Genomic DNA, 25162 nt, shown 5'->3' on the forward strand with positions numbered 1-25162 from the left:
TCTACCATGTTCTTCAGCCTGGAAAAAAAAGTAGCTCTAGAGATTTTCGATGTGCTAAAGTACCTTTTGTTTTCTCGTGGTTGGCATTTTGATTGTAAATACCTTTTCTGGTAACCCTCCTCAGTTGGATCTATGTTCCATGAGTTGGTTAGGCTCTATCAAACGTAATGATAGTAAATGTTCCTTATAAATATCCAGAATGTAAGAAGAGAGACGTTTTTTCGTAGGAGTCTGTGCCATCGTGTTGTCTTGAGAATAAGCACACTGATATTAGATCTGTAGGGAGGGGCCGCGTCTGGAGGGGACTTACCAGACAGCCGCAACCAAGCTTGGGTTCAGTTTCTCTGGAAAAGGACCGTTTAGGATGAACGAATGTAATACTTGTCTCTCACATTCCTGATTAACATTAAAAATGTGTTTGTAATTGTTCTGCAAAGAGAGACCCTTGCCACAGGATTAAAGAAGAAGTCAATTAATGTATCTATTAACAGTGCAAAAATGTCCATTTTGACTACTCTTTATCTAATGTTGATGCTAATGCTAAAACTGCTAATGCATCGGTTCTCAAACGAGCAGCCTCTGAGCCAAGCACAAAGCGAAGATGCCAGCTTTGAGTTTGGAACAAGCAAAGCTAGCTCTTTCCGACCTTTTAGCGGGTGATCATGCTAAGCTAAGTCAACGGCCTACTCCTTCATATTCACTATGTCAGTGAGTGTAGAATCAGACTTTTTGCAGGAAAGCAAATAAGTATTTTCAAAATTTGGTAACCTATCTTTTTTGGGGTTAATACCCCAAGAAACAAAGATGGAATGGAATACAGTATTATGCAATCTAGATACGTACAAACGTATCCAAGTTTGGTTTTTTGGAACCAACTCTTGAGGAAAACCAAGTCAAGGAGCAATTTAAGAGTCATATTTGTTAGGATGGACATTTTTGACTTAGGGGCGTGGCTAAATAGCTTGATGGTCCAATTCACAGCGTGCAGCTACATGCCAAACCGTTCAATACATAAGCACATTCTTCAAACTTAAGGAAGGAAATGTTCAAAGCGGAACAAAACTCACACAGTTTTTACTCCGATGAAAGTCTGCCGGGCTCACATCTCCTGCCTCACTGTAGAAATGATGGCTGCTGTCATCGACCGTGTTCAAAGCCGCTCCTGCGTCAGCTCAAGAAAAATAAACATTCAGGAATGTTCTTGTCATTTCGGGGGAGGGCAGGGCGGGGTTCCCGAAATCACAGTACCCGTATGTTCTGTGTCTACGATAACCGTTAACGCATTCTGGGGAAGGGTTGAATGATATTTTCAATGGCTCCATGTGGCCAGCACTAGGAAATGTGTTATTTTTGTTACAATACCTCCTGAAAATAAAGTCTATTTATCTGTGAAGAGACAAAGATTTACAATTATACAGACGAGTACATAGAAAATTATGAGATTTTAAATGTGAAAAAGTTCTATTAATAAAAAATAAAAAATGTACAGTTCATTTGGTTTTGAACACGATACAGAAATGTATCACGCATCAGTATTGAGGTTGATTTTATATATTTATCATTTTATTACATTGTAATGTTGTGACTGCGATGGAGGAAAAAACACATAAAGGAATATAAATTAATTTTTCCAAATGTGTGTCGCCTTTACTTTCCATTGACAGACACGTGTTGAGATTTATTATATATAATCACAGCACAAAAAAAGAAAAGATACATTTCTTCAACAAACTTTATTCATTTTCAGAAATCTCTACGGGCCGGGGAACATGCCAATGGTTTACCAGTTCTGAGAACTAGAAGTCTAGGAACAGTAACTTTATGGATAAAACACAGCATGGATGCAGACAACATGGAGAAATAAAAGACCAGACACCCATAAATATGAAAAACCTTTGGACCCTGGGGTGGTTCCTCTTCACATTATCAAAAAAATACATACTCACGCACATGAACAGATGCAAGGACGCCGTATAGATATAACAATGCATGCCAGCAGCACTGCATCAGAAGATCAGGCTGATATCTTAAAATGTTATTATTTTTCAATAAACCTCACGAAACGACCACCACTATTCTTTTGGAGGGCACTCATAATAAACTCACCATCCTCTGAATAAGCTAACTAAAAAAAGAAGTTGTGCATTTGTTAGGGTCTACTTTCAGCCTTCTGCTCTAGTGAGTACTTTGAGGCAGTGGGAGTGTTACGGCTTTGATGCGCAACCTTTGACCGAAAAAAAGAGGCATCATTAAGCATAAGAAATACTGAGAAGAACCTGGTGCCCCTAAATATTTTGCATTACTTTGAATTCATTGTAACTTTAATATTTGCATAGAAAAGACTATTCCACTTCACGTTAAAGTAACAACTGAAATGGGATTTTTTTTTTCATGGCTTAAGACTCAATGTAACCAAAACAGTAACAGCATACACGGATCACAATCAAAGGATTTCACAACAGATGATCTTCCAGGCTGTCTTCTTCAGTGAGACACAAAATACATCATAATTTAGCTACTGGCTCCCTCTGCTGACAACAAGCAACACTACAAGTACAACAAAATAAAAGTCAATTCAGCAGATACAAAATAAGGTTTTTCTCTGAATAATTTCCTCAGGGAAATAAAGAATACATCTCATAAATCTTTTTAAAAGTTCCCTTTCTCAATGATCACCACCTCCACCAAAAAAAAAAAGCAGCTGGGGACTCGGTCAGTAAAGTGCATCATGTGGAGTACCTCTGGAGAGCAGGAGCAGGCGACAGGGGTTAGGCTGGAGGTAACCGGCTCGGTTCACTCCAGCAGGGGCTCGTCGTCATCGTCGTCATCGACCTGCAGCCTCTGGAAGGGCCGCGCGCTCAACGGGCGGCGGTTCCTCAGAAACCTGAACAGAACTGAAGAGCAAGTCCGGTGTGTGAGTGTGTCATATTTGTATATTTTTGTTGCTAACAAATTATATGTATACAGGAAGAGAAAGAACATTTTTTGAAGCATTCACTGCTACAAAATTAAAATTACACAATACAAAAAAACGCAAAACAAATATGCGTAAGATATGACTGCATAAAATAAGATTGACAAGAAGGTTAACAAAAGAGAATTGTGTTGATGTGTTAGAGAGAGTGTGTGGGTGTGTTTGTGCGTGTCTAAAGACTAGTATGTATGTAAAGACGGACTGAGTTAATGATTAAAAACATATGATAAGAAAAACACTACATGTCGACCCGAGGTGGCTGCAGGGGCAGAAGCTCCAACGTGGCTGTACAGAAGCCACCGTGTATTTGAGGTGAACGCGGACTCACCGGTGATCGCGGTCAGCACCAGCAGGACGCCCACCACCAAGGCGACCACCACGGGCACCTCCCAGCAGGTCTCGTCGACCAGCAGGCACCGCGCCCGGTTCAGAGTGCCGTTGTTGAGCTGCGCCGGCACCGACAGCAGGTGGCACATCAGCGGGTAGACGTCCACGCTCTGCATGTTGCCCAACCGATAGCCCTGGCGGAAGCTGGGCCCCGCCGCTGCCATGAAGGGGTGCATGCTGGGCAGGGAGTTGTCGTAGCCGTGGTCGCCCTCTGAAAGGAGAGGAAGGACAGCGGTGGGCTGAGGCGATCAAATGGCGCCACAAAGGAAGCAAACAGGATACGTACGGCGAGGCAGCTTGTTCCCATTCTGCACAATGGTCCAGCCCTCGGCGGCGATCAGGATGATGGGCTGGGTGCGCTCATTGTTCCGGTAGTGGAGCCTGTCGGGGATGGCCGACTTCAAATACACCGTCATGTGGGGGTGGCACTTATTGAGCAAGGCGAAGACGGCCTCCCGGTCTGCACGCGCACAGGAAAAAGGGCATTTGTGTAAGCTAAGGTTGCCCCTTAAAAAAAGAAACAACCTGTTTCCGTCTCTCGGGGACCCGGTCACCTTGGCGTGGGATGAGGGCCGTGACGGCGGACAGGTCCACCAGCGTGTAGTTGTCGGGGTGGAGGCAGTCGTCCAGCCGTATGAGGCGCTCGGCTGAGCACTGGGCCATGCCGTGGTCGCTGGTCACCAGCACGTTGACGCGGCCCCAGAGGCCGGTGCGGGTCAGCTCCGCGATCAGCAGGCCCACGTTGGCGTCCACCTGGTCGCACGCCAAAACAGTCACCTGACTGAACTTCCATGCGGAGCTAATGTGAAGCAGGGCTTGATCTATCGAATCTTTGTCAAAATACACATCCGCCGAGCCAGAACACGTAGAGCATATACAGTTGAGACAAATCGGTTTGATATTGCACCGAAATGGTATGTGGCCACAATTGACGAGGCTAATTGACAGCTGCTTAAAATTGCGCGACATGACTTCTGAAACATATTTGTGGCTCCAGGTCAAACCACTAGGAGATGCTGATGGAAACAGGAGAATCTCAAAGCAGAACATTTAGGAGCCTTTTTTATCAGAATCAAATGAGCTTCTTCAGCGAAAAAAATGACAGTACCTCCTTCAGCGCTTGGCTCATGGCAGTGTCGTTGTCCGGGCCGAATATGTGACCCGACCGGTCCGGTTCCTCCCAGTAGAGCGTTGCGAACATCGCCCCTGGCTCCTTTTCGTCTCCCAGCATCCACTTGGTCACGTTTTCCAGGCGCTGTTGGAAGGTCACGTGGGAGTTGTAGGGCAGGAAGTGCGACGCAGTGCGGTTGCCAATGGCTACGTCGGAGCCGGGCCACATGGCTGTCGCCGTCTTGTAGCCGGAGTCCTGCGCCGTTACCCAGAGGGGGCGCGCCTCGCTCCACCACATCGGGTCGGAGACGTTGCCGCCCACGTGGAAGGTCTTGTGGGTGACCGGGTCGTACATGTTGCTGGCCAGCATGCCGTGGGACTCCGCGTACAGCCCCGTCACCTGGAGGAGGAGAACCTGGGTTCATTTTTGTCCCGTGATACTCAATCGGCTCACAACATCTGAACAGGTCTCGCGGGGGTTACCAGGCTGTAGTGGTTGGGAAACGTCTTAGTGATAAAGACGTTGGTGAGCTGCTCCACCAGGACCCCCTGGCTGTAAAGACGTTTCAGGTTGGGCATCGGGAATCGCTTCAGGTAGTCCGCGCGGAAGCCGTCAAATGAGACCAGCAGCAGGGGCGGGGGGCCTGGTCGCGCCGTGCCGTTGTCGGCGCCCGAGGCCCCGACGGCACACAGAAGGCCCAGGAGCATTTGGAGCAACATCCTGGGATTCAGTGGGACTGTCATAAACATCAGGAATCAACAGTTCAGCAGGTAAATTCTGACATGCAGAAGCACAGAGAGAAAGTGAAGCCACTTTTGACTTAATACTGTAACTGGAATGCAATCATCCAGCTCTTATAGTTCTAAGACCGATAGACACCTGGGCTTCGGAGTGTGTTATTAATAAGACGTATGACTCACTGTGTGGGCGTGACTTCTTCAATTTGTAAAACAAATAAATTCATAAAGAGAAATTAAATGGGGGAGGGTATTTTATTTGTATGTGTAAAGAGTAGAACTGCCATTAACGGATGCTTAATGGCTTTCTTTTCCTCACAATCGCTAGCCGTTTTTACATCTCAAAAGTGTGGCATCCAGTTTGGTGAGTTTTTTTTTTACTTTAAGAGAGATGCGCAAACCCCCATCTGCATCTCATGTCACCTCACATCCGGTTTCAATTGCATCGTATTACCAGTCTAAAAACAGAAACGGTGGGTTTATATCCGCATTCTCAGGAGCCAAAATCCCAAATAAATTTCCCAAGAAACTGCGAATAGCTATTTCCACACAATATTTGAATTGCCCGAGCAAACTCTCTTCATTCTATAAATCGTATTTTGTTAATTATTTCAAGAACTGAGGGAGTCAGTAAGACAATTTAAAGCAAACGTATCTCAAGCTGTGATCTTTGAGATGCGCGTTATTGGAGTCAAAGTAAAGAAGCTAGATTAAAAGTGAGCGCACCTCGGACGCAGATGGAGGACAGAGGCACAAATCTACGTCTCAAAAATTAAATTAAATTAATTAATGCTGAAGACAATGCGGAAGTCGAAAGGCACGAAATACTGAAGAACAGGTGTAATTTATTTCCACTCATTGCGGACAAGCCCGGTTAGCATATGTTAGCTTGCTGACGTCTCAGCGTTCACGTAGCGCGAGAGCAGTTGAATTTACGACGCTACCTGTAAGGGACGCTGACAGGCAGTTGTCCTCCAGGCAGGGTCGATGAATAACTTTTTTAAGTCTAATCGGTCACTTTCCCAACGACATCGTCACTGGACTTCCTCAAAATGAACAAAACGCTGAGACGTTGTCGCGCTGACACATCCAGTTACTTCCGGTAACGCATTTCAGAATAAATCTAAAACTAAGAAAAATCCGTTGACTGCGTTACAAAACAATTCTATCTTTTGTCCTCTACGGTTTCGTTTTCCATATTATTAGCTACTGAAATCATTATACTGTGATAAAAAATTAAGTGACACAGAATGCATTCATTAACGAGTTTTAAGTACACACGGCTTTTGTTTTGACGTAACAACTGGCTACTCTAAAGACAGGTACGGCCACCTTGGCGTCAAATTTGATAGGACGCCTGGCAAATTTGACAGCTCAGTCAGCGAATCAACTTTTGGGGGTTGGGGCCGGAAGAAGTTTGTGGGTGTTTCTGTTGCAAGAACAAGTTGAATTGTTGTGCCTCCAGTTTCCATCCAATTAATAGAAACTCTTGAGAGATGGGACACACAATGACCCCTCACATTGAAGCATTGCAATTTGCCAGGTAGGCAACCAGGGGGGGCAAAACATCTTCAGGCTAAACTGAAATAGGCCAGCTACGTTTTTGTAGAATCTTGGTTAAAAATGTTGAGAATGGCCCAGTGCATGCTCACAGCCATTAAATGATGAACCTCTTGAAGCTGCTGGGCTCTCTGCAGCAATAATGTGCCATGTAGTATTCTCCTTTAAGGATCATCCCCGCTGTCCTCCCTTGGCATCGCCTTCGTCCCTTCCCCGTCCAAAGTCCTGGGCAGCTTCTCTGATAAGGTGGAACAAAGCCGGCATCACGTTCACTGTGCTGACACCCTCGCAACACGCTCCACCAACCCAGTACGACCTCCGCTCTGACCCCTTCACCCGCAGAATGGATCCCGTGTACGAGAGCCCCGAGTCCACCTACGTCAACCAGTCGTCGGGTGTGTACGACTTGATCTACGAGGCGCCATGCGACGAGCCCTCAGAGCTGACCGCGGAGTACGAGAACACCGGACGGGCCAAAGGTCAGATGCCGACTCCCCCTGCTCTCCCCCCGCCTCGGCCTCTCGCGGAGGAGAGGCGAAGCAGTTCATCCTCATCCTCTTCATCCTCCTCCTCCTCCTCATCTTCAACGCACGCTGAAGCAGAAGTGAAGGACTATAACAGGGAGGATGACAAAGAGGAAGAGGAGAAGAAAGAGGTGGAGGAGAGCAACAAGGACCTGAATTGGGGGAGGGGGTCCCCGGAGGCGAACGGCGGCAACTTTTCCCGCAGATCCTCGTCTTCGTCGTCATCGTCTTCGGCGGCATCTGACAAGGAGGAGCCTGAGAAGAAGCCAGAGCCTGAAGAAGAGGAACCTAAAATCCAACTTTATGTCAAGGTAGGGAGGAAGTGGACTCAAAACAAACCCGTCTTTGAACGGGCCACAGTCCCATGTGTGCTTTTTTGTGTATGAAGAAGTGCCCCAAAGTCAATGAGGCCAAAGTGTGATGAGATGATCTGTGTATGCTTGTGTGTGTGCGTATGTGTGTGTGTTTGTTGTACATCCAGGGATCACTTTGGTTCTAAATGTAAGTTAAGTTGAACTGACAAGAATGTCCTAACTCACAGCACAGCCGGGGTAGTTTGGGATGGTTCCTGTCTCATGGCCATGTAAATTTGTGTGTATGTCTGTGTGTGTGTCCTACGCTAATTGATTCCATCATTACAAAAATCCCTTAATTTTCCAAACGCCAAATTCCCACTCTCGCACACAAACAGCCACACAATAACTGAATCGATGACATAATATGCACATTGCACAGTAAGGTCCACTGGAGCGTACAGTCATTGTAAATCAGACACTTTGAAACTACAAACTGAGATTACAGCACTATAATCCAGAGGTTATTGCCGTACAGTAGGAGGGGCCGAGGTGTTGGCAGCATCAAACTACCATTGACAAAGACAATCTACAGCAAATGAAGTATTATCGAATGTCAATAAAACTCCGATGGTCTGTCACGAACCTTCTGGAAAAATACTTCAGCGGATCTTGATCACAATCAATTGATCAGCAAATTATTAACATTTACAACTGCAACAGACTCGGTGTACCCATCTGTTTTATCAATGATTCATCGGCAGGTATGAGGTGACCAGATTTCAAGGTCTTGAGAAACTTGAGGAAAAACCTTTGTGGTTTCAGACGCCTTCAGCTGGCTAACAAGAAGACACAGCAATTACGATGCTGGAGGAGGATTCTGCACAAGCTGGCAACCCAAAATATTAACGCTGGATTGTAAATGATGAAGAAAACGTTTGTAAACTATAACAAATATAAACCGGGCACTGTTGTTTTCAGCAAGCATTATCCAAACAGCAGGAAATATCATATCAGTACGGGACTCTTTTCTGATGCGAATGAATACAGATTTGGTGCCGTAGCGTGCAAAGAAAGTGGGGAAGAGGATGAATCTGGCTTGGATACGCAACACGTATTAGTCGCTAAACTGGTTGTTGGTTTTGGTCCTATGGGTGCTGATGAGTCTGAGAAAGAGACGATATCTCCCATCGTGTCGTAGGTCAGAGCAGGAAAAGTTGGGGCGGGCTCCCCTGGGTGACTTGTTCTGCCCCACATCACCCCAAGGGGGTTATTTTTGCCTGACAGTGTCACGCCTCACTGCTGGGGCCTCTGGTACAAATTGAAGCTCTTAAACACACACACACACACACACACGTTCTCTCACTCGTCCTCAGCTGACACGGGTACAGAGCTGCTATGGGACCAAGCCGACTTCAACACATGGACCTGGAGGAGAATCTGCTGTAAACTGACACGGCTCTCAGACACAAACTCACAAACGCACACACCCACCCACACACACACACACACACAGCCAAGTACATCTACACACTCGTGGAAACAAAACACACAAACGAAGCGTGTTTTTTCTTGACCATGACGGATATCGCGGCCGAGGAGGACAAGGACCCTGATATTGAGCTGTTTGTGAAGGTGGGGAATCTTGCGTGTGTGGTCTCGGTGAAGTTAGTGCACGTCGCAAGCAAACTCTACATCAGTTCTATTCTGACATTTAAATTACACTTGTGTACAAACTGGACTGTCTCACTCTGCCTGTAATAGCTTTTGTTGGTTTGTTACAGTAAACTTGAAACTACTCAAAGTGGGCTCACTTTAGAAACTGTTGAGTGTGTATGTGTCTGTGTGTTATTGGGGGTGGGTCCTTTAAGCTTGCGCATGCCACGGTGTTGTTGTTGTGTGCTGATTTTCCATGTGTGAACCTGACACCCACGTGCACGGACAATCTCTCGCTTTCTCTCTTCCAATGAATTATTACTGGGGTCCTTTCAGTATTGAGGGCAGCGGCTCTCGATGGCCTGAAGGTATGATACTGTATTGTGAGGTATGCATGCGTGCATTCATATTAAAGTTTTGGCATCGTCACTTTTGTTTGTTGACCACACAGTGTGGTCACATTGCGTACATATTGTGTTACTTTAGGATAGGAGTGTCGTAGTCTCTGGTGCACTTATTTACACATTTTACTTAACTTGCAACAACATTTATGTCAATAGTTCAACAGTTTCTGCTGCGATTTGACGAGAACATTTATTCCACTCTCATATGTGTGTGCGAAATTTGGCATGTTAGCATAGCTCAGCCTGCAGAATGGAAACAGCTGTCAAAATATGACTACCATCCAAAGTGTGAAGTGTAAATAAGGATCTTCTTCCACTACCACCTTTTACATCGAGCGAGGAGGCCGCTTTCCCACGCCATTGATCTAAGCTATAGGCACACGACTTCCGGCTATACCTAAAAACAAGTGTTGGTGTCTTAAAACGAGTAAAGCAAAGCCAATGCTGGTTGAAGCTCAGTGGAGATAAAAGATATCAATAGCTCCGTAGCTCCTGTACTGTACAGCAGAAACCACAGGTCCAAACAGGCAGTGAGGCAGCAAATGAAAGCAGTCTGGATTATTCATGTGGGTCTCTGGGTCTCATTACAGTGTCCTATTACACCCACAAACACCCACACATACACAAGGTGTACACAATAATACTGTATTTGGTCTTATGTCAATGATAAATGCAGTCATGTGCACAAACAGACCCAGCCGTCTACTACTACTACTAAACTAAAAGTACTGAATGGTCTACTTGTATTATGTATGTTTTTAGATTGAGTTATTGAGTACATGTGTGCGTGTGTGAATCAGTGTATGAAGTATGTGTCTTACTGTGTTTTCATGTGTGTGTGTTTGTGTACGTTACTTGCTTACAGGCTGGGAGTGATGGAGAGAGCATCGGAAACTGTCCCTTCTCTCAGCGCCTCTTTATGATCCTCTGGCTGAAAGGTGTCGTCTTCAATGTCACCACTGTCGATCTCAAGAGGTGATAATGACATCACATCATACTGTACGTTCCCTATCTTCGCAGCGCTGTAAAAGAAAAAAAAATCTGCATATTAAAATGAAACCCACAAACACAAAAAATACATTAACGTATACTTAAAAAAAACGTAAGTACTGTGACAATTGAAGTACTGCATGGACCAATAAACACGGCATCCCATAACTCACTGTTTGATTAAGCAGCTTAAGAGCAGCTTTAAGATGTTATGCTCCAAGTGCTCCTTTGAGCAATACGTGAGGGTAATGAACAAAACATGAAATGGAATAGAAATGAGGCCCGAGGGTAGTCGGCATTAGCAGCAACGAAAGACAAACAAAAGAGCACCGTTGGTTCACTGGAATATGCAGAAATGCAGTGGCCTTTCATCGCAGTTCGATAGTAGAGGTTGTAAAATGGTTCTGCTCCGCTTAGGAAACCGGCTGACCTTCACAACTTGGCCCCGGGGACACACCCGCCCTTCCTCACCTTCCAGGGGGAGGTTCTCACTGATGTCAACAAAGTAGAGGAGTATCTGGAGGAGATGCTGGTTCCACCAAAGTGAGCCCCACACGCGTAAATAAGAAAAGAAAATAGGGCGAGGCGAGGAACATCCTGACTGACGCCATGTTGTTGTTTCTCAGGTATCCGAAACTTGCATCAAAGAATCGGGAATCAAACACAGCAGGGAACGACATATTTGCAAAGTTCTCCGCTTACGTCAAAAACAAACGGCCGGATAAAAATCGAGGTAAGCTCTCTGTACACAAACCCAGATGAATTAGAGGGAATTTGCTTTTCACAAAGACCATAAAAAAATTACAGAAAGCACATACATGATCATACACGGGAGAGAAATATGAAATGGCACAAGCCTCATATATTGGGACCCCGACTCACACAAAGTACCCCTGCATTCTATTATCTCCACTATAAGGACATCAGAGAGGGTACTTTAACGGCACATATTTTTGCTTATTTTCGTTTAAAAACCTTTATGACCTGCGTGTGTGTTTTGTTTGTGCTTCAGCATTAGAGAAAAGTCTAGACAAGTCCCTGGCTAAGCTCAATACATATCTGGAGAATCCTCTTCCCGACGAGGTTCAGGTGGCACACCACAGAGGCGAGGGCGAATCCAAGCGCAAATACCTAGACGGAGACGAACTGACGCTGGCTGACTGCAACCTTCTGCCCAAACTCCACGTCGTCAAGGTGACCCGCTTTTGAATTTGGCTCACTCTGGGTCACTTGAGTTAGAATTCTGTCTTGACCTAAAGTATTCCAATAACATGTTTTCCTGCAGGTGGTTTCGAAGAAATACCGGAACTACGAAATTCCCTCTGAATTCCGAGGATTGTGGCGTTACCTCGGCAACGCCTATGAGCGAGACGAGTTCACCAACACGTGCCCAGCGGATGTGGAAATCGAGCTAGCTTACAAGGACGTGGCGAAGAGGTTGGGAAAGTGAATGAGTCCCAAAACGTTCACTTCAGTACCGTTGTCTCCTTTTAGAGAATCTACTGAATTAAGTATTTATGCAGTCTTTGCAGACGACAAGTCATTTTTTGTGCAGAAAGGTGGTTAAATGTAGCAAACATTTAATGGTATCAAGGAAAAGACGGTTGATTATTTTTAAAGTTGCTGCGCACCATCTTAAATCTGTAATCCTACCAACTGTGAACAAAATTGTTTGTTCATGGTGATTATAATGCTGATATTTCTATTTGAGATGTCAAAAGTAAAAAAGGACTTCAAAATCAATAATACAGATGTTCCTTTTACCACAGTTCTGGCATGAAACGGCTCAAAACACTGTGTCTGAATTATCTTGAGTAACCGTGACAGGATTTCTGGAAAGAGGCATTTCTGTCAAATCTATTTTTTAAATGTGATCTTTAGAGCTTTGAGCACCACAAGCTCTATGACCGATATCGTCAACATAAGGTAACTCACATCTAAACAGATAGAGCACTGTAGTTAAGACAGGAAAATATGTATTTTTGGGGGGTGAACTGTCCCTTTAAGGGGTAAGGAAAGGAGGGTTATTTTCTCCTTACCTGGACTGAAGTATTACCGATTTCTGTTCACAGTTAATCTACTTATTGAACATTACTATTCATGTTGTAAGCTTACATATGCATTAGCAATAAGGAAATGCATAAATCATTGTTTTATTATTTGACTAAAAAGCATTATTTGTGTTTCAGCCAAAGTATTTTGTCTTTTATTGGGGCAGTGTTAGAGATAGAATGTCTCCCCTTCTTTTCTTTATAGTTGAATGACCGACTTTATAGGTGTGACACCAGACTTGGTATATCAAACAGACCATAGTCTCACTGCGTGTTTTAGATTAAAAACTATACTTTAAATTTGATAAATCAGCCTCTGGTAAAAACACAAAGCACCCAGTTTACGACTGCTGTGTTGTGAAGTTGATCTTAATCATGAGTGCCTTAGTGGGAATAAAGCTCTCCTCTGCCTTCAGCTCTCTATGTCTGTACAGTTCATAGATATATACATTCAGACATTAGACATTTAGATGTCTGGATATAATATGAACAGGATGTCATTGAAGGACTTGTACCCACAGAGCCGTGTGGCAAAAATATATGCTTTGTATTTCTGTAATGATCGCAGCTCAACTATCCTCATATTCTCTAATGATTAGAACCATGAACCCTCTGTGTATAAGTTGCTTATTTGAAAAATAAATCTATTTTCTCAGAGACTAAGCTTGAAGGTTGTGTTTTATTTTGGAGAATGAACATTCAGTGTGTCTCTACCCTGCAAATGCTTTGTTTATGAAAATTCATGCAAGGTTGTCTGAGGTGTGTCAAGCTGGTTAAGTTTGCTTACCGAATCTGAGGCTGAGCAGTACATATTTAGCCATTCAAACAAACGCATTCCTGACCTCTAACAATAAGCCCTTCATGATCAATAGACAGGAATACAGAAAAGGAAACTATAAATTCAAGGCCCCAAGAATGAGCAATGCCTTTCCCTGAAGGCACTGCTGCATACACAGATTTTATCCACTTTTTTACTTAAAGCGTAAGTTATTTCTTCACAGCTGGTCCCACGCCAGCCTCTTTTCCTCCTACAGCATTAAAAGTTTCACACTAGTATGAATAATCAGCATAGAAGTATCTTATTTCTTCCAAACTTCCAGTCAACTTCTAAAATAATCCCATGTAGCCCCATATCATTACAAGACAAAAACAATAATGCTTGTTATACAGCATTGCTGTACTTTACATGCACTTAAACAATGCATATCTTATACTCTCTCTCGCTGGATTCCTGCATCTCTACATAAAAATACATTACAAAGGGCACATTATGTCATGTGACAGCCTGCAGATGGCAGTAAACACAAAGCTTCGGTTGGTGTCTGACAGCGTCACCAAAAATGTAGGGATTGTCCTGTTCTATGGCTCTGTTTTTTGTTTTGAATACCTTGAGAATGAAAATACTGAACATACTAAACATCTGTCACTGTGGCTCATGATTATATTCACATACAGCCTTTGTTCTTCTTAGCCACTGTACTGCAGATGTAACCCTGTAATATAACACGTATACTGTATTTGTGCAGTGAATTTACTTAAAACACGCAGACGGTCCCTAAACCGCCACTCTACGTTCCTGTGGGCGGGCAACACGCAGACGGTCCCTAAACTGTCCCGTGCCTTTCCTGCAAAGAGGGCAGAGCGAACGCGGAGGATCGTGCGCACGCTGCGCCGTGCTGGAAGTCCCCCCCCACCCCCCGAGGTCCGCTCAACACAACGACGTCTCCGCCCCTGATCTTCACTCACTCCGGACTCTTTAGGACTCGTTACCACCTCGTATCACCACCGTGGGCCACCGACACAAAGGTAAGCGGCGTCCGCGCCTACAGCCCTCGAATCCCGAGCCCGATCTTCTGCCTCAATTGTGAAGGGAACCGGGGGGGTTGGTGGTGGTGGAGCTCGGTGGTTAACGCTAGCTGTGTTTGCTCGCGTAGTGGGGGGACCTTCATTGAGGAGGTGCGTGTTTTGGCTTTCGACCGAAGCGGCTAGCCTGAAGATATGTGTTTACAAAAAAATCCAAACCAAGCTATTGTAGCAGGAAACGGTCGGTAGCTCGCCGGTTAGCCTCAATAACGGTAACGTAGCCGCGTAGCTACGTCAACGCTCGGGGTAGTTTTTTTGTTCTTCTTTCACCCAGTTATGGAATTGGAGCGGCTTTAACCGCAACGAGCACACGGGGGTCCCCCTTGTTGTTGTTATTGTTGTTGGTGCTGTTGTTACACGGTCCGGTTCAGCTTGAGGTAGGACGTCTCGAGTCGAGCCGCATCGCCGTGTCCGTACCGCGTCTCGAGCGGGTGGTTTTCGCCCGGAGTCTGTATCCAGCTGGTAACAAACCGGCGTGTTTTAGAGGTTATTGCCGCTCTATAACGAGTGCGGACTTCATTGACCCGAAGAGAGGCGGGCGACATTGACCCAAAGACGAAGGTTCCTCTCAGCGGTTTAAACCAACACGGGTGAACCCGGGGAGACGTATTTGCTCCAGGGGGAGGGGGGGAGGTGGGGGGTGTGTTGTCTTCTTTCTCTCTCATCTTCCAGGGGGCCGATGACGTGGACTCACTCAGGTAACCTTCAGGGTGACTCCTCGGGAGGCAGGCAGGACCTTTACTCTAAGACAGCATTGCACGACTCGACTCCTATTTTTTGAAGAGTGGAGAGTGATCTCGGCGGCAGCGCCGGGTTGAGGAAGAAGGGATTGAAGGATGGAAGGATGGAGGGTCTCTGTGTTGATATGGACGCTGCGCAGGCAACACGTAACACTTCTGGTTTCATAGGATTCGAAGGGGCTCCTCGTCTCTCCGCGTGCACGCGCAGGTCTGTTTCAGCAGTGCCAACGAGGGATGGGGTCAGCTCTCTGGTGGAGGGAGATCGGGCCATGTGCTCGCCGGGCGGAATCGCCACTCGGCCTCTCCTCTGTGGAGAGAGGCTGCTTCTCCCATCACGTAACGCTCATATTGCTTCCCTACAGTCGGCCTACTGTTCGCAGCTGCACTCATCTATTCGTGCCGCACGCAGAGACGCTCTTACTGGTCGGGCAAGTCCCAAAGCCTGCTCTAAATCCTCCTCTTCAAAAGCTGTTCTTTCACATGACGGGTAAAATACTGAAGATGTAATAAAGGAAAGATAATAGAATTTTAAAAAAGGCCTCTGCTGTGACCTCGAGTGAGAACATTTGTTTAAGTTTCCTCTTTCAGTCAATCCCGAACCGGAAATACTGGATTTTATGCATACAGCTCTGCGGTTGGCAACAAGAATCTGTTCTATCCCACATGCTGTCATAACGTACTGTGGCTTCCCTTAATGAGCCTTTGTCAAAATAATCTGGCAAATTGCTTGGCAGGATGGCGGTGTCCTACACGCAGCGGTGGTGCATTTGCAATGAACCCACGGGGACAGAATGTGAGGGCCTTTTGCCAGGGCGGACTTCTTTGAAGGTTTTTTTTTAGAGGATTTGGATTGCATTAAGAGCAAAGACCAGCATTAGGATTAGTTTTATGTCTGGCAAAGTGTTCGAGGCATGAAGCGCACTGCAGAGGGGGTTAGGCTTTTACAATTTAATACAGTCAGTGAAGATCCTCACAGCGGCGGGTGGCAGCATGTTTGTAGAACATTCTGCTCCTGTGTAAACTCTTATTTGAGAGCATATAAAGATGGTTTCTATATCTGTGTGTGAACTTCTTTTTTACAAAATCACTCAAGCGCCCTCTTGCATAATGTAACAAGGCCGGCTGGCGTTAGCATAACACAGCGGTGGTGACAGGGAGAAGTGTCGCCGCCGCCCTCAGCAACTCATCTGCAATTCCTCCCCACACTTTTCGGCGGCGCCTGTTTTTTGACATGCAGGTCAGGTTTTCAGGGGCCTTGTCCTCTCCCTCTGGTCTCGTCTTATGCGGTGGCGGGTTAAACTCGTCCCCCGGCAGTATGAGGAAAGTGAGGCCTGTTTTTTCCCAAGGGCTTTATAAAGTTTTTCTTTCGTATTTTAGCGGTCTGAAGATCCTAGCGTCCGCGATCCAAAGCGAATCCGCCTCTTACAGGCCGGTCTCACAAATCTACAGCAAACCTTTACAATTTCTTTAACGGAAATGGCACATTTCCTGCTTGGACATTTTTATCTGTTGAATGACTTGTGGCAGACTGAGGAGAATAGAAAAGGAAAGTAAGAGAGAGAGGACTAGACGTGGTGACCTTTTTAATTTGAATGCCAAAAAAAGGACCAGGTTTGATGAAAAACAGGCATTCATTTTGACATGGCGCTTTTCTATTTTCTATGTAAATTGTTGCGGACACCGATCGCATCATCTGAAGTCTTTTTGGTCATATGAGGGCTTTTAAAAAAATCTTATGAATATGTGAAGAGTTCTATGCCAAAAAGGCTGAAAATTGGTGCCCCTTGAAGAAGCGTTTGAGGCCATCAGTGACTCAATAAAGAACACATTACCATTGATCCGTGTGCTTCTCAGGTTTTTAGATAAACTCGTCCCCCGGCAGTATGAGGAAAGTGAGGCCTGTTTTTTCCCAAGGGCTTTATAAAGTTTTTCTTTCGTATTTTAGCGGTCTGAAGATCCTAGCGTCCGCGATCCAAAGCGGGTTTAGCTCTCCCTATCTGCTCACGAGCTGGAGAGTTGAGTGGCAGAGGTGCCCCCATTCCTCCACAGGGCCCGACTGAATAATTGAGAGGCGGGGCTCCTGTGTAGAAGCCAATTAAGATGCAGAGTCACACCGCGTAGCCATGGCAGCGGGGGCATGTTGTCAGGATCACGTCTCCTTTGGGCGGGCTATGGGTGAGACTGGCCCAGTCCTTGTGGGGGGAGAGGATGCACATCGACTGGCGGGACCGGTCTCTGCGTCCTGGACGAGACTTTTTTCAAAACGAACCGGAGCCTTTACATGTTTGTTAGCGTTTGTATGTCCCCAAATCATCTGTGGATGTGAATATGGAAGGAAATACTCACGTTTGTAAACTATTCAATGACTTTTATAGATTATCAAACCCCATTCTTTGGAAGAGAATGGCTGCTGCCTCTCATTGCACTTAGGTGGCTCTGAACTAACCTGATGCTCCACGAGTGCCTTTTTATACTCAATAGAAAAAATGGATACTTGTTCCCAAGCCGATCCATAATTGATGGCCAAAGCTCCATCTAGAGCTTACTCCTTTGGTTATGCAACGGGGCTCTTAGAGTAAGTTATTTCAGTCCGGCAGAGCGCTTTCTCTGTTTTAGACCTGGAGTAATGCACTGGAAATAATACGGTGCCCCATATGCCTGCTCCACCTTTCTAAAGTACTTTCACAGGAGATATTTCCAGCTCTGGTCGCAGATGCAAAGGAAATGGACAGTCTTTACCTTGCTCGGCCATCTTGCCCCGGTCCCAACAATCCAGCACATGACCGACAGAAGGAGGGCGAAGGCTGTGTGATGGTGGAACCTCTGTTGGAGATACATTAAACGACTACCATTATTATCATATCTATCATAACACTAAGTCTTTAACATGAACCTGTTACATCTGTGCACACAGCGGAAATAAAGCAAGTTGCATTTATTGCAAATAATAAAAACCACTCCTACTTGGTAAACCTTAAACTGACTCAACTGTGGGTTTGTCTGTCATCATTGTACACACTTGTGTTGTTTATCTTCAGCTGGTTATGCAACTACAACAGTGTCTCACTTTTTGGACCACAGAAACCAAATTTGTAATTTCAGGTTTTTGGCATCATAATCCCCATTCCTGTTTTTTTTAAGCAAGGCTTTATGCTCCTTCCAACAATGATCAAACAGAAAACACTCAGCAGGTTGTTACGTTATCATCTCAAGTTGCCAAAGGTTTGTATGTTCTCAATCTCAGCTGGCTGTCAACACAGTTTTCACTTGGCCGTTGGTGCAGAGAGCAATGGGGCTTCCTGCCAAACAAATAAAGATCCCGAATTAGAGACCAGAAGGTAACTGAGAGCTGATATATTGTCTGCTGCTGCTGCCGCCGCGGAGGGGTTTGGTGGGGGGGGGTCGGGCTGCGCAATAAAGCCGACTCTGACTGACAACTGTTCAGACCGGTTCCTCAATAAACAGCTTCACACAAAACACAAACTCACACCTTTTGTTGTTTCCTAACTAGCAGCAGCCCCGCCGCTCCCCCCTTCAATAAGAGGCATCCACCGTTAACAGCGCTGCAGATTGCACAGCGTCACTGCCGAGGGCCCGTCTCACGGACTCGCACTGCGGTGCAGAGACAACCCTGCCACCCCCCCACCCCCCAACGCCACCACCATCACCAGCCGAAAAATAATCTTTGCTTTGCACACATCACAAAGCAAACTATAGTGAGCAAAATGTAATGAAAAGATAAAACAAAAAGGAGGCGACGTGGCCTTCTTCCCTTTTTGTGCTTTCTGAGAATAAAAAGAGCACAAGTCTTTTGTCTTGAATGGCTGGACAAAACCTTCTGTGGTCAGAGGCTGTCACCTATTTAGCTGATGGCTGGAACGTGAAAGGTTTTGTGTGGCTCCCTTCTGTATTTTTCTCGCAAATATTTGATGAATTTCTGGTTTCTATTTCCTGCTAGCAGTCTGTACAATCCATTATTACGTCACTCACAGCACTAGCTGATCAGGTTCTAGAAAAAATTTACATGTTCTGTGATTTATGCGCCCCCCCGGACCTTCCTCCAGCTGAGGCGGAGGAAGGCCCTGACCTGGTTGAAGCCGCTGTGAGAGTCAGTTTAAAAAGAAATACTGCGGAAATCCCCCCCACACACATACTTTACCAGCTTACCGCTGCAGACGTTGGATGCAGAGAAGAGAACAATAGAGCGTCTTTTTAAAGTCAGAGGCATTTCCTCCGCCGTGCACGGATCGCCTTGAGGTCACCATTAAAGCTTTGTTGAACTATTTAACAGCTTCTGGGGGGGGGACGTACTTGGCATTTAAGGGTTTTAGCCAAACGTCTTATCATTGATGCGGTTGTCAAAATCTGACATTGCAGTTTAATGTTTGCACGAATCTGCCTGGTGGGGATCTATGAAGCAGCTGGCACGGAAGACAAAAAGCTAATGGGTTTTATGTTCTGACATGGACAGCTTTTTAGGAATACTGTCTACTTACATGTTGTGTTTGCGCTGATCGGATCAAGCTGAATACGGCTTAATAGAATCTTGCGTGTGTGTATTCACATCATACCAAAATGTAATGTGGCCTTGCTGTCGCACACAGGAAGTTTCACAAATATTGTATGCGTCATCAGAGGCAGACTTAGTTGTCTTTTGATTGTGTGATTGACTGAATCTGTGGGTAAGGAAACAGGAAACGCTGTGGTTTTATCTTCTGAAAACGTCTCAGTCGCTGTAGACCTGTGTTCGGCTCCGCCTCGTTCACACTTCGGAGGTGTCAAAAATTCGGATGAATTCTAGACGAGATAGAGAAATGTGGAAATGCATATGTAATGTGAGATGTGCTTTTTTTCTCTTTCTTTCTATTTTTGCATTATACATCACTATATATTACTAAATGATTGACATATTCATCAATAATTAAGAATTTTTGTAGCCCTGATTTTACTTTTGCTGTTTGCTTAATTCTAATGTACTTAACATTCTGTCCCAGGTCTCGCCTGCCAGTGCGGAAGATAAATCGGAGGCTATCCAAATGTTTATATTTTTACTCTGTTGCATTAATGCTTTGTAGCTCCATCAGTCATAAGGACCAAAACGCCTGAGTGGGACGTGGCGGCACTGCCCGGCCTCTCTTTTGAGAAGCATTAACTTTAAATTACTCTCGAAGCTCCTCGCTGCTTTTTCTTGCTTAGTCTGTATTGCGTTCACGTCAGACCTAATCTATACCAACATGCTACTAATACTTAGTTCTCCTTGTCAAAAAGAAAAAGGATGTCTGGCCCTTTTATTATGCATTGTTTTCTTTTAAATATGTCCATATATTTTTAATTTAAAAAAAAAGAAGTTCTCCCTGCATTCTGACTGTGCTGCACGCCACTTTTCGACCTGTTCCGTATAGTCAAATGAGCCGAGGAAGCGCGTTACTGGTTTCAAAACTCCGCCAATCACTCCTACCAGCTTGTCGAAGGTTCTCCGCATCAATATATTAATTCAAAGCTAGAAGAAGAGGCGTATTCTGACCGGCTATACGCTCTCATTTAACTTCCGCTTAGTTCATGTCCAATACAGTTTGTTAATGTACAAATGTCAGCTGTCTATTACGGAATCGTAGACACAAACCACACTGATGGCATAAAATGCCAGTAAACGTTCAACATTCAGATACATAATTTTAATGCATATATGTATTCAATCACCTTTTTCTTTCAATACCCGATGACACAGACTTACTTCCATACCCCCCCCCCCCCCTGCATGCATACCACACACGGCAGACGGCAGCTTTGCGGTTTGCTGCACCGAGAGACCGCCGGCTCCGCTTAAAGTAACAGGGAGCCGTGGCGGTAAAGGTGACTGTGCCATTTAAAAAAAAAAAAAAACATGTCACTGTAATACGTCAGTGGCACCTCGGTGATACGGCAGAGCGTGTGGACCCACAATGAAGTGTGTTATGACGTACTTAGTCTGGATCACGGCTATGGGTGGGGACTCACAGTGATAAAATGACTTATCGCACACAATCTGAAATCATGTGCATTCCTTTTACTTATAAATGAATGTCATCAACATTTAAGTTGATTGAGCTGCCTCTGTCCTTTTTCCTTGTGGAAAGCGTAGGCGGGGCTTAGGAAGGGCGCACACAAAGCTACAGAGCGGACACGGACCATGTTGTAAAGTGTTATAAAGTGTTGTTTATCTTAACGGTTTCAGCTGTAGAGGTTAAGAAAAAGAAATCCCAATGGACTTGATTTCGAAGACACAATGTTTGGCTTCAGTTTGGTAACATTTTGGCTTTAAGCCGAATGGGAGAGGAGAGCCAATCAGTGTGAACCAGCCGGTGCGTTAACTTTGTTCAAAAACAGTGGCAACAAAAAGCTAAAATCTCACCTAAAACACCAACCGTCCACCCAGTCTTTCAACCTGAACTACTGTCTAAACTGTTCGCCTCTTTGGCCGGGAGGAAGAAGGGGAATTTGGAAGATTTAACTAACGTAAAAGAGATTTAGAGCTACCAGAAGCTGAGGACCTTAGCGAACCGGCTACGGCGACTAGATCTGCCACGACTTCAACGTCCACTGGAGCCGGCAGAAAGGGAACATATAACCATAACCCTAAAAAAACCACTGTGCTCCTAAGTTTTTTTCATTTAGTAGCACATGTCTACTACTAGCACTGCCATTTTATGGGGACAACAGCGTAGAGCACTGACTCATTGTCTTTGTCGCTCATCTGTGTTTCGTCTGTGTCTGCAGGATGCAACGTATCGGACGGAGTCCGGGGAGATGCTGCTGAGCGCTGAGGATGGGCCAGAGAAAAGCCGCCGCCGCCCCACCGACTGACGCGGTCATGCCCTGCCTGCCCTCCTGAGCCCCCACTCCCTAAATTCTGAAACCCCACCCCCCCCCCCCTCCGTGATATCCGAGCCGCTGCGCCACCCCTTGTTGGTCAGCATGGCCACACCCTTCCTGTGGAAGCTGTCCTCCCAGAAGCTTGGCTTATTCCTGGTCAGCTTTGGCTTCATCTGGGGCATGATGCTGCTGCACTTCACCATCCAGCAGCGAGCCAGCCACGAGAACAGCGCCGTGCTGAGGCAGCAGATCCTGGACCTGAGCAAGCGCTACATCAAGGCGCTGGCTGAGGAGAACCAGAGTGTCATGGACGGGCCCTACGTGGGCACCATGACTGCCTACGGTGAGTGGCCAGCTCGGGGGAGTAAGAAATGGAGGTCAAATCTGCGGTGCTGGCGGTGCTGGCGAACGCCAAATCCACAGCTCCTCCTCCCCGGGATTAGAATGCAATTAACAAAGCAGGTGGGAACCTATAATTTGATTTTAGTCAAATCACTACCATGCCGTAAAGCAACAAGAGGCAGTCTGAACAGAGGAACAATGTAGGGCTGTTATGCGTCCCTGTGTCTCTTTTTACATCTTCTTTAAATGGCAGCAACTAGTTCCACCTGTCTTCCTCCCAAGTGGGTGCAGCAGTGCCTTACACTCGAGGAAAAACATGGAGATATAATGCTGATTCAGCCACACTATTATGTCATAGCACAGGTCCAGGAGTCCCGTCAATAAGTTATTCATGCTGTTAATAGACCTGTATGGCTCGATGGGAGGCTTCATTAGGAACCTGAGATTGGAATCGATTGTCCTGTAATGCCCAGGGAAACAACAAGATACAGTAAAGGTCCAGGAGATTAAAATAAGCTCCCAGAGAACGTAAAGGAGAAGCCAGACTATTCAAATACACCGGCGCAATACTTGCTTTGCTTCCTTAAAAGCACACTGTACATGCAAACCAACTCTATAAGCTACCTCTTTACCAAACATATTTTTTATGGCTGTCATTCCCACAAATACCTTTTTTTTATGTCAGGAGATAAACTTCATTCAATGAAACATCATTCTCATGAATCATGTTGTTAATTAGATGTTTGTATGTTTCCAGTTTCCAGGAAACGTGTCCGGTCCAGTTTCCCCAAATATGAAGGATAGATTTACTGTAGTCTGTTCACTGGTGCTTCCTGGGCGCTCTCATTTTGCTCGATGATTTTGTCTTTTAGAGTTTCAGGCATGGCCCATAAATAGGAATGTATTTTTGTTCGACGTTGCGTCTCACGAAAGCCTGCAGTTCCCGTTGAGTCAGTTGGATAGGCATGATGCCACACGTCTTTCTTGAAAAGCTTAATGCAACACATTCCTGTCATCCTCTGCTGATGTGAAGGAATGCACCTGTTGTAAAGCACCAAGCTGGCGGACCCGCCTGTTTTCACCCACCCAGGACTTTACCTCTTACGCTGCATCCAAAAATATGTTAGTTCACATGAAGAATGTCCCCCCTACCCTCACAGAAAGACAGGGCAGGGACTGACGCAGCGTGTGAGCTTCATTGCCGCTCTAATCCTCCCCGACCTCCCCAGGGTTGGAAGGTCATCGTGTAATATTAGGCTGGTACGATACGGAGACCCCTCCGACAGGCCCGGGCCAGAGCGGATGACAAGAACCAATCGGAGTCCCTGAAGAATGCCTCGGACTTATGCCCCCTCCCCCCCCCCCCCCCCCCGTGTAATCACTTCTCTTTAATGCTCATGGGCTTAATGAAAAAAACCACAGGAACAGACCATTGTGAACACAGATTATTACCTCCTATGACATGGTTATCAAAAGCAACGGTTCTGTACAGCTCCAGGGTTTATTTTTTTCAGAGGCGTCACCCCCCGAGAATTGAGACGCAGTTTGAGACGAGCAGAAATGTGTCCCTTGGTGCGTTGTTCCGGTTATCTAATGCCGTTACCTGGTAGCAGCATTGGTGCAAGTCGACGCATTGTGCCGCCGCAAAAGGTTCACATTTAATTGTTGAAGCCTGCCGCTCCCGATTGTGAATGCAAGTGCAGGAGGGAAATGAATGCAGTTGCTGTTTATGTTGCTCCGTCCCCCCCCCGTCGGGAGCGTGTTGACATGAGCGAAGGAGCTGCGATATTAGACAGCCCCGGCGGATCCCTCTTGACGTACAACCCAGGGTCAGCCGGCACATAGAAGGGGTCATTAACTCCGAGCCACGCCCCCAAAATAGCTTTGGCGAGGCAGCAGCTCCAAAAGCTGCCGTTGCCCTCGCTGCTCCCCTCCTTCCTCCCAGCATCAAGTTTGTCCAAATCAGACAAATTTTTCCTCTCCCTGCGCACAAATTGGGGCGCTCTGCCAGGTCTTCTTGGCCCTTGCCGATCCCTCTGATGTGATGAGAGCTAGCGTGTCGATTTCATCAAGAAAATAAAAATGGGCCGCTTGGATGTGATGGACACGATGAAATTGTCATCATCTGAGGGTAGCAGTGAGGCAGTTTACTGCTGCAGACAACCGTCATGTCACTGGTATCGGTACGGATACAGCAGCTCGGGACAGCTTAACGCTTCTTGCAAATGTCACTCGCAATCGCTGCTGGTTGCAGTATCAAGCGGCCGGCACCATGCCTGTTTTTCAGCTTCCCTTCTGACATTATCTGTGTCATGTGCAGAGAAAATGCTTGTGTGAATGCAAAGACCCGAATTCAAACGGGTCACACGCAAAGTTGCTGCATTCCTGCACTGCTTATAAGACTGGCCATAGTCGTGGGATGGGAAAGTCCTTGTTGTATCCTGAATGAAATGAGCTGTGATCAAAGTGGAATAATTGGTCTTTCTTCGTGATAATGTGGAGCCCGATTGCCCATTCAATCAGATACAGATTGACCTGTGACCGTGAGAAGCCAGGGGCATGTTGGAAGTAGCAGTAGTTTTCTTTTTCTTCCTATATTTAAAGGTTGCACTCTCAAATAAAACATGATTGCTCACCTGAAAGATTCAATTATTTGATATACACTAAATAAAATAAAT

The 25162-nt window shown here is 45.8% G+C and overlaps 3 protein-coding genes across 5 annotated transcripts in view; 2 read left to right on the plus strand and 1 right to left on the minus strand.

The window, feature by feature from the left end:
- Window positions 1-1716: 1716 nt before the first annotated feature.
- enpp4 (ectonucleotide pyrophosphatase/phosphodiesterase 4) lies at window positions 1717-6364 on the minus strand. Of its 2 annotated transcripts, none has more exons than XM_037456976.2 (7): window positions 6154-6364; window positions 4955-5192; window positions 4470-4871; window positions 3916-4114; window positions 3648-3821; window positions 3303-3572; window positions 1717-2894 (listed from the first exon to the last, which is right to left on the minus strand). In XM_037456976.2, exons 2-7 carry the CDS (start codon window positions 5189-5191, stop codon window positions 2794-2796), a joined length of 1383 nt encoding a protein of 460 aa, XP_037312873.2. In that variant the 5' UTR covers window position 5192; window positions 6154-6364; the 3' UTR covers window positions 1717-2793. The 2 variants fall into 2 exon arrangements, with proteins under 2 accessions (XP_037312873.2, XP_037312870.2); XM_037456973.2 differs by having other exon boundaries at window positions 4955-5208; window positions 6154-6362.
- A 569-nt stretch (window positions 6365-6933) lies between these two features.
- Window positions 6934-13344, plus strand: clic5a (chloride intracellular channel 5a). Of its 2 annotated transcripts, none has more exons than XM_037456989.2 (6): window positions 6934-7604; window positions 10512-10621; window positions 11054-11179; window positions 11263-11369; window positions 11649-11830; window positions 11922-13344. In XM_037456989.2, exons 1-6 carry the CDS (start codon window positions 7113-7115, stop codon window positions 12084-12086), a joined length of 1182 nt encoding a protein of 393 aa, XP_037312886.2. In that variant the 5' UTR covers window positions 6934-7112; the 3' UTR covers window positions 12087-13344. The 2 variants fall into 2 exon arrangements, with proteins under 2 accessions (XP_037312886.2, XP_062417392.1); XM_062561408.1 differs by lacking the exon at window positions 6934-7604 and adding an exon at window positions 8967-9221.
- A 1018-nt stretch (window positions 13345-14362) lies between these two features.
- The window catches only part of mgat5 (alpha-1,6-mannosylglycoprotein 6-beta-N-acetylglucosaminyltransferase), a 44918-nt gene continuing 34118 nt past the window's right edge, over window positions 14363-25162 (plus strand). Inside the window, exons 1-2 of the mRNA XM_037456818.2 lie at window positions 14363-14493; window positions 22047-22485. Coding sequence (XP_037312715.2) covers window positions 22245-22485 — 241 coding nt within the window. The 5' untranslated portion in view covers window positions 14363-14493; window positions 22047-22244. The remainder of the gene's footprint in view (window positions 14494-22046; window positions 22486-25162) is intronic.

Source organism: Pungitius pungitius, chromosome 3 (assembly GCF_949316345.1).
Source record: "Pungitius pungitius chromosome 3, fPunPun2.1, whole genome shotgun sequence".
Lineage (NCBI taxonomy): Eukaryota > Metazoa > Chordata > Actinopteri > Perciformes > Gasterosteidae > Pungitius > Pungitius pungitius.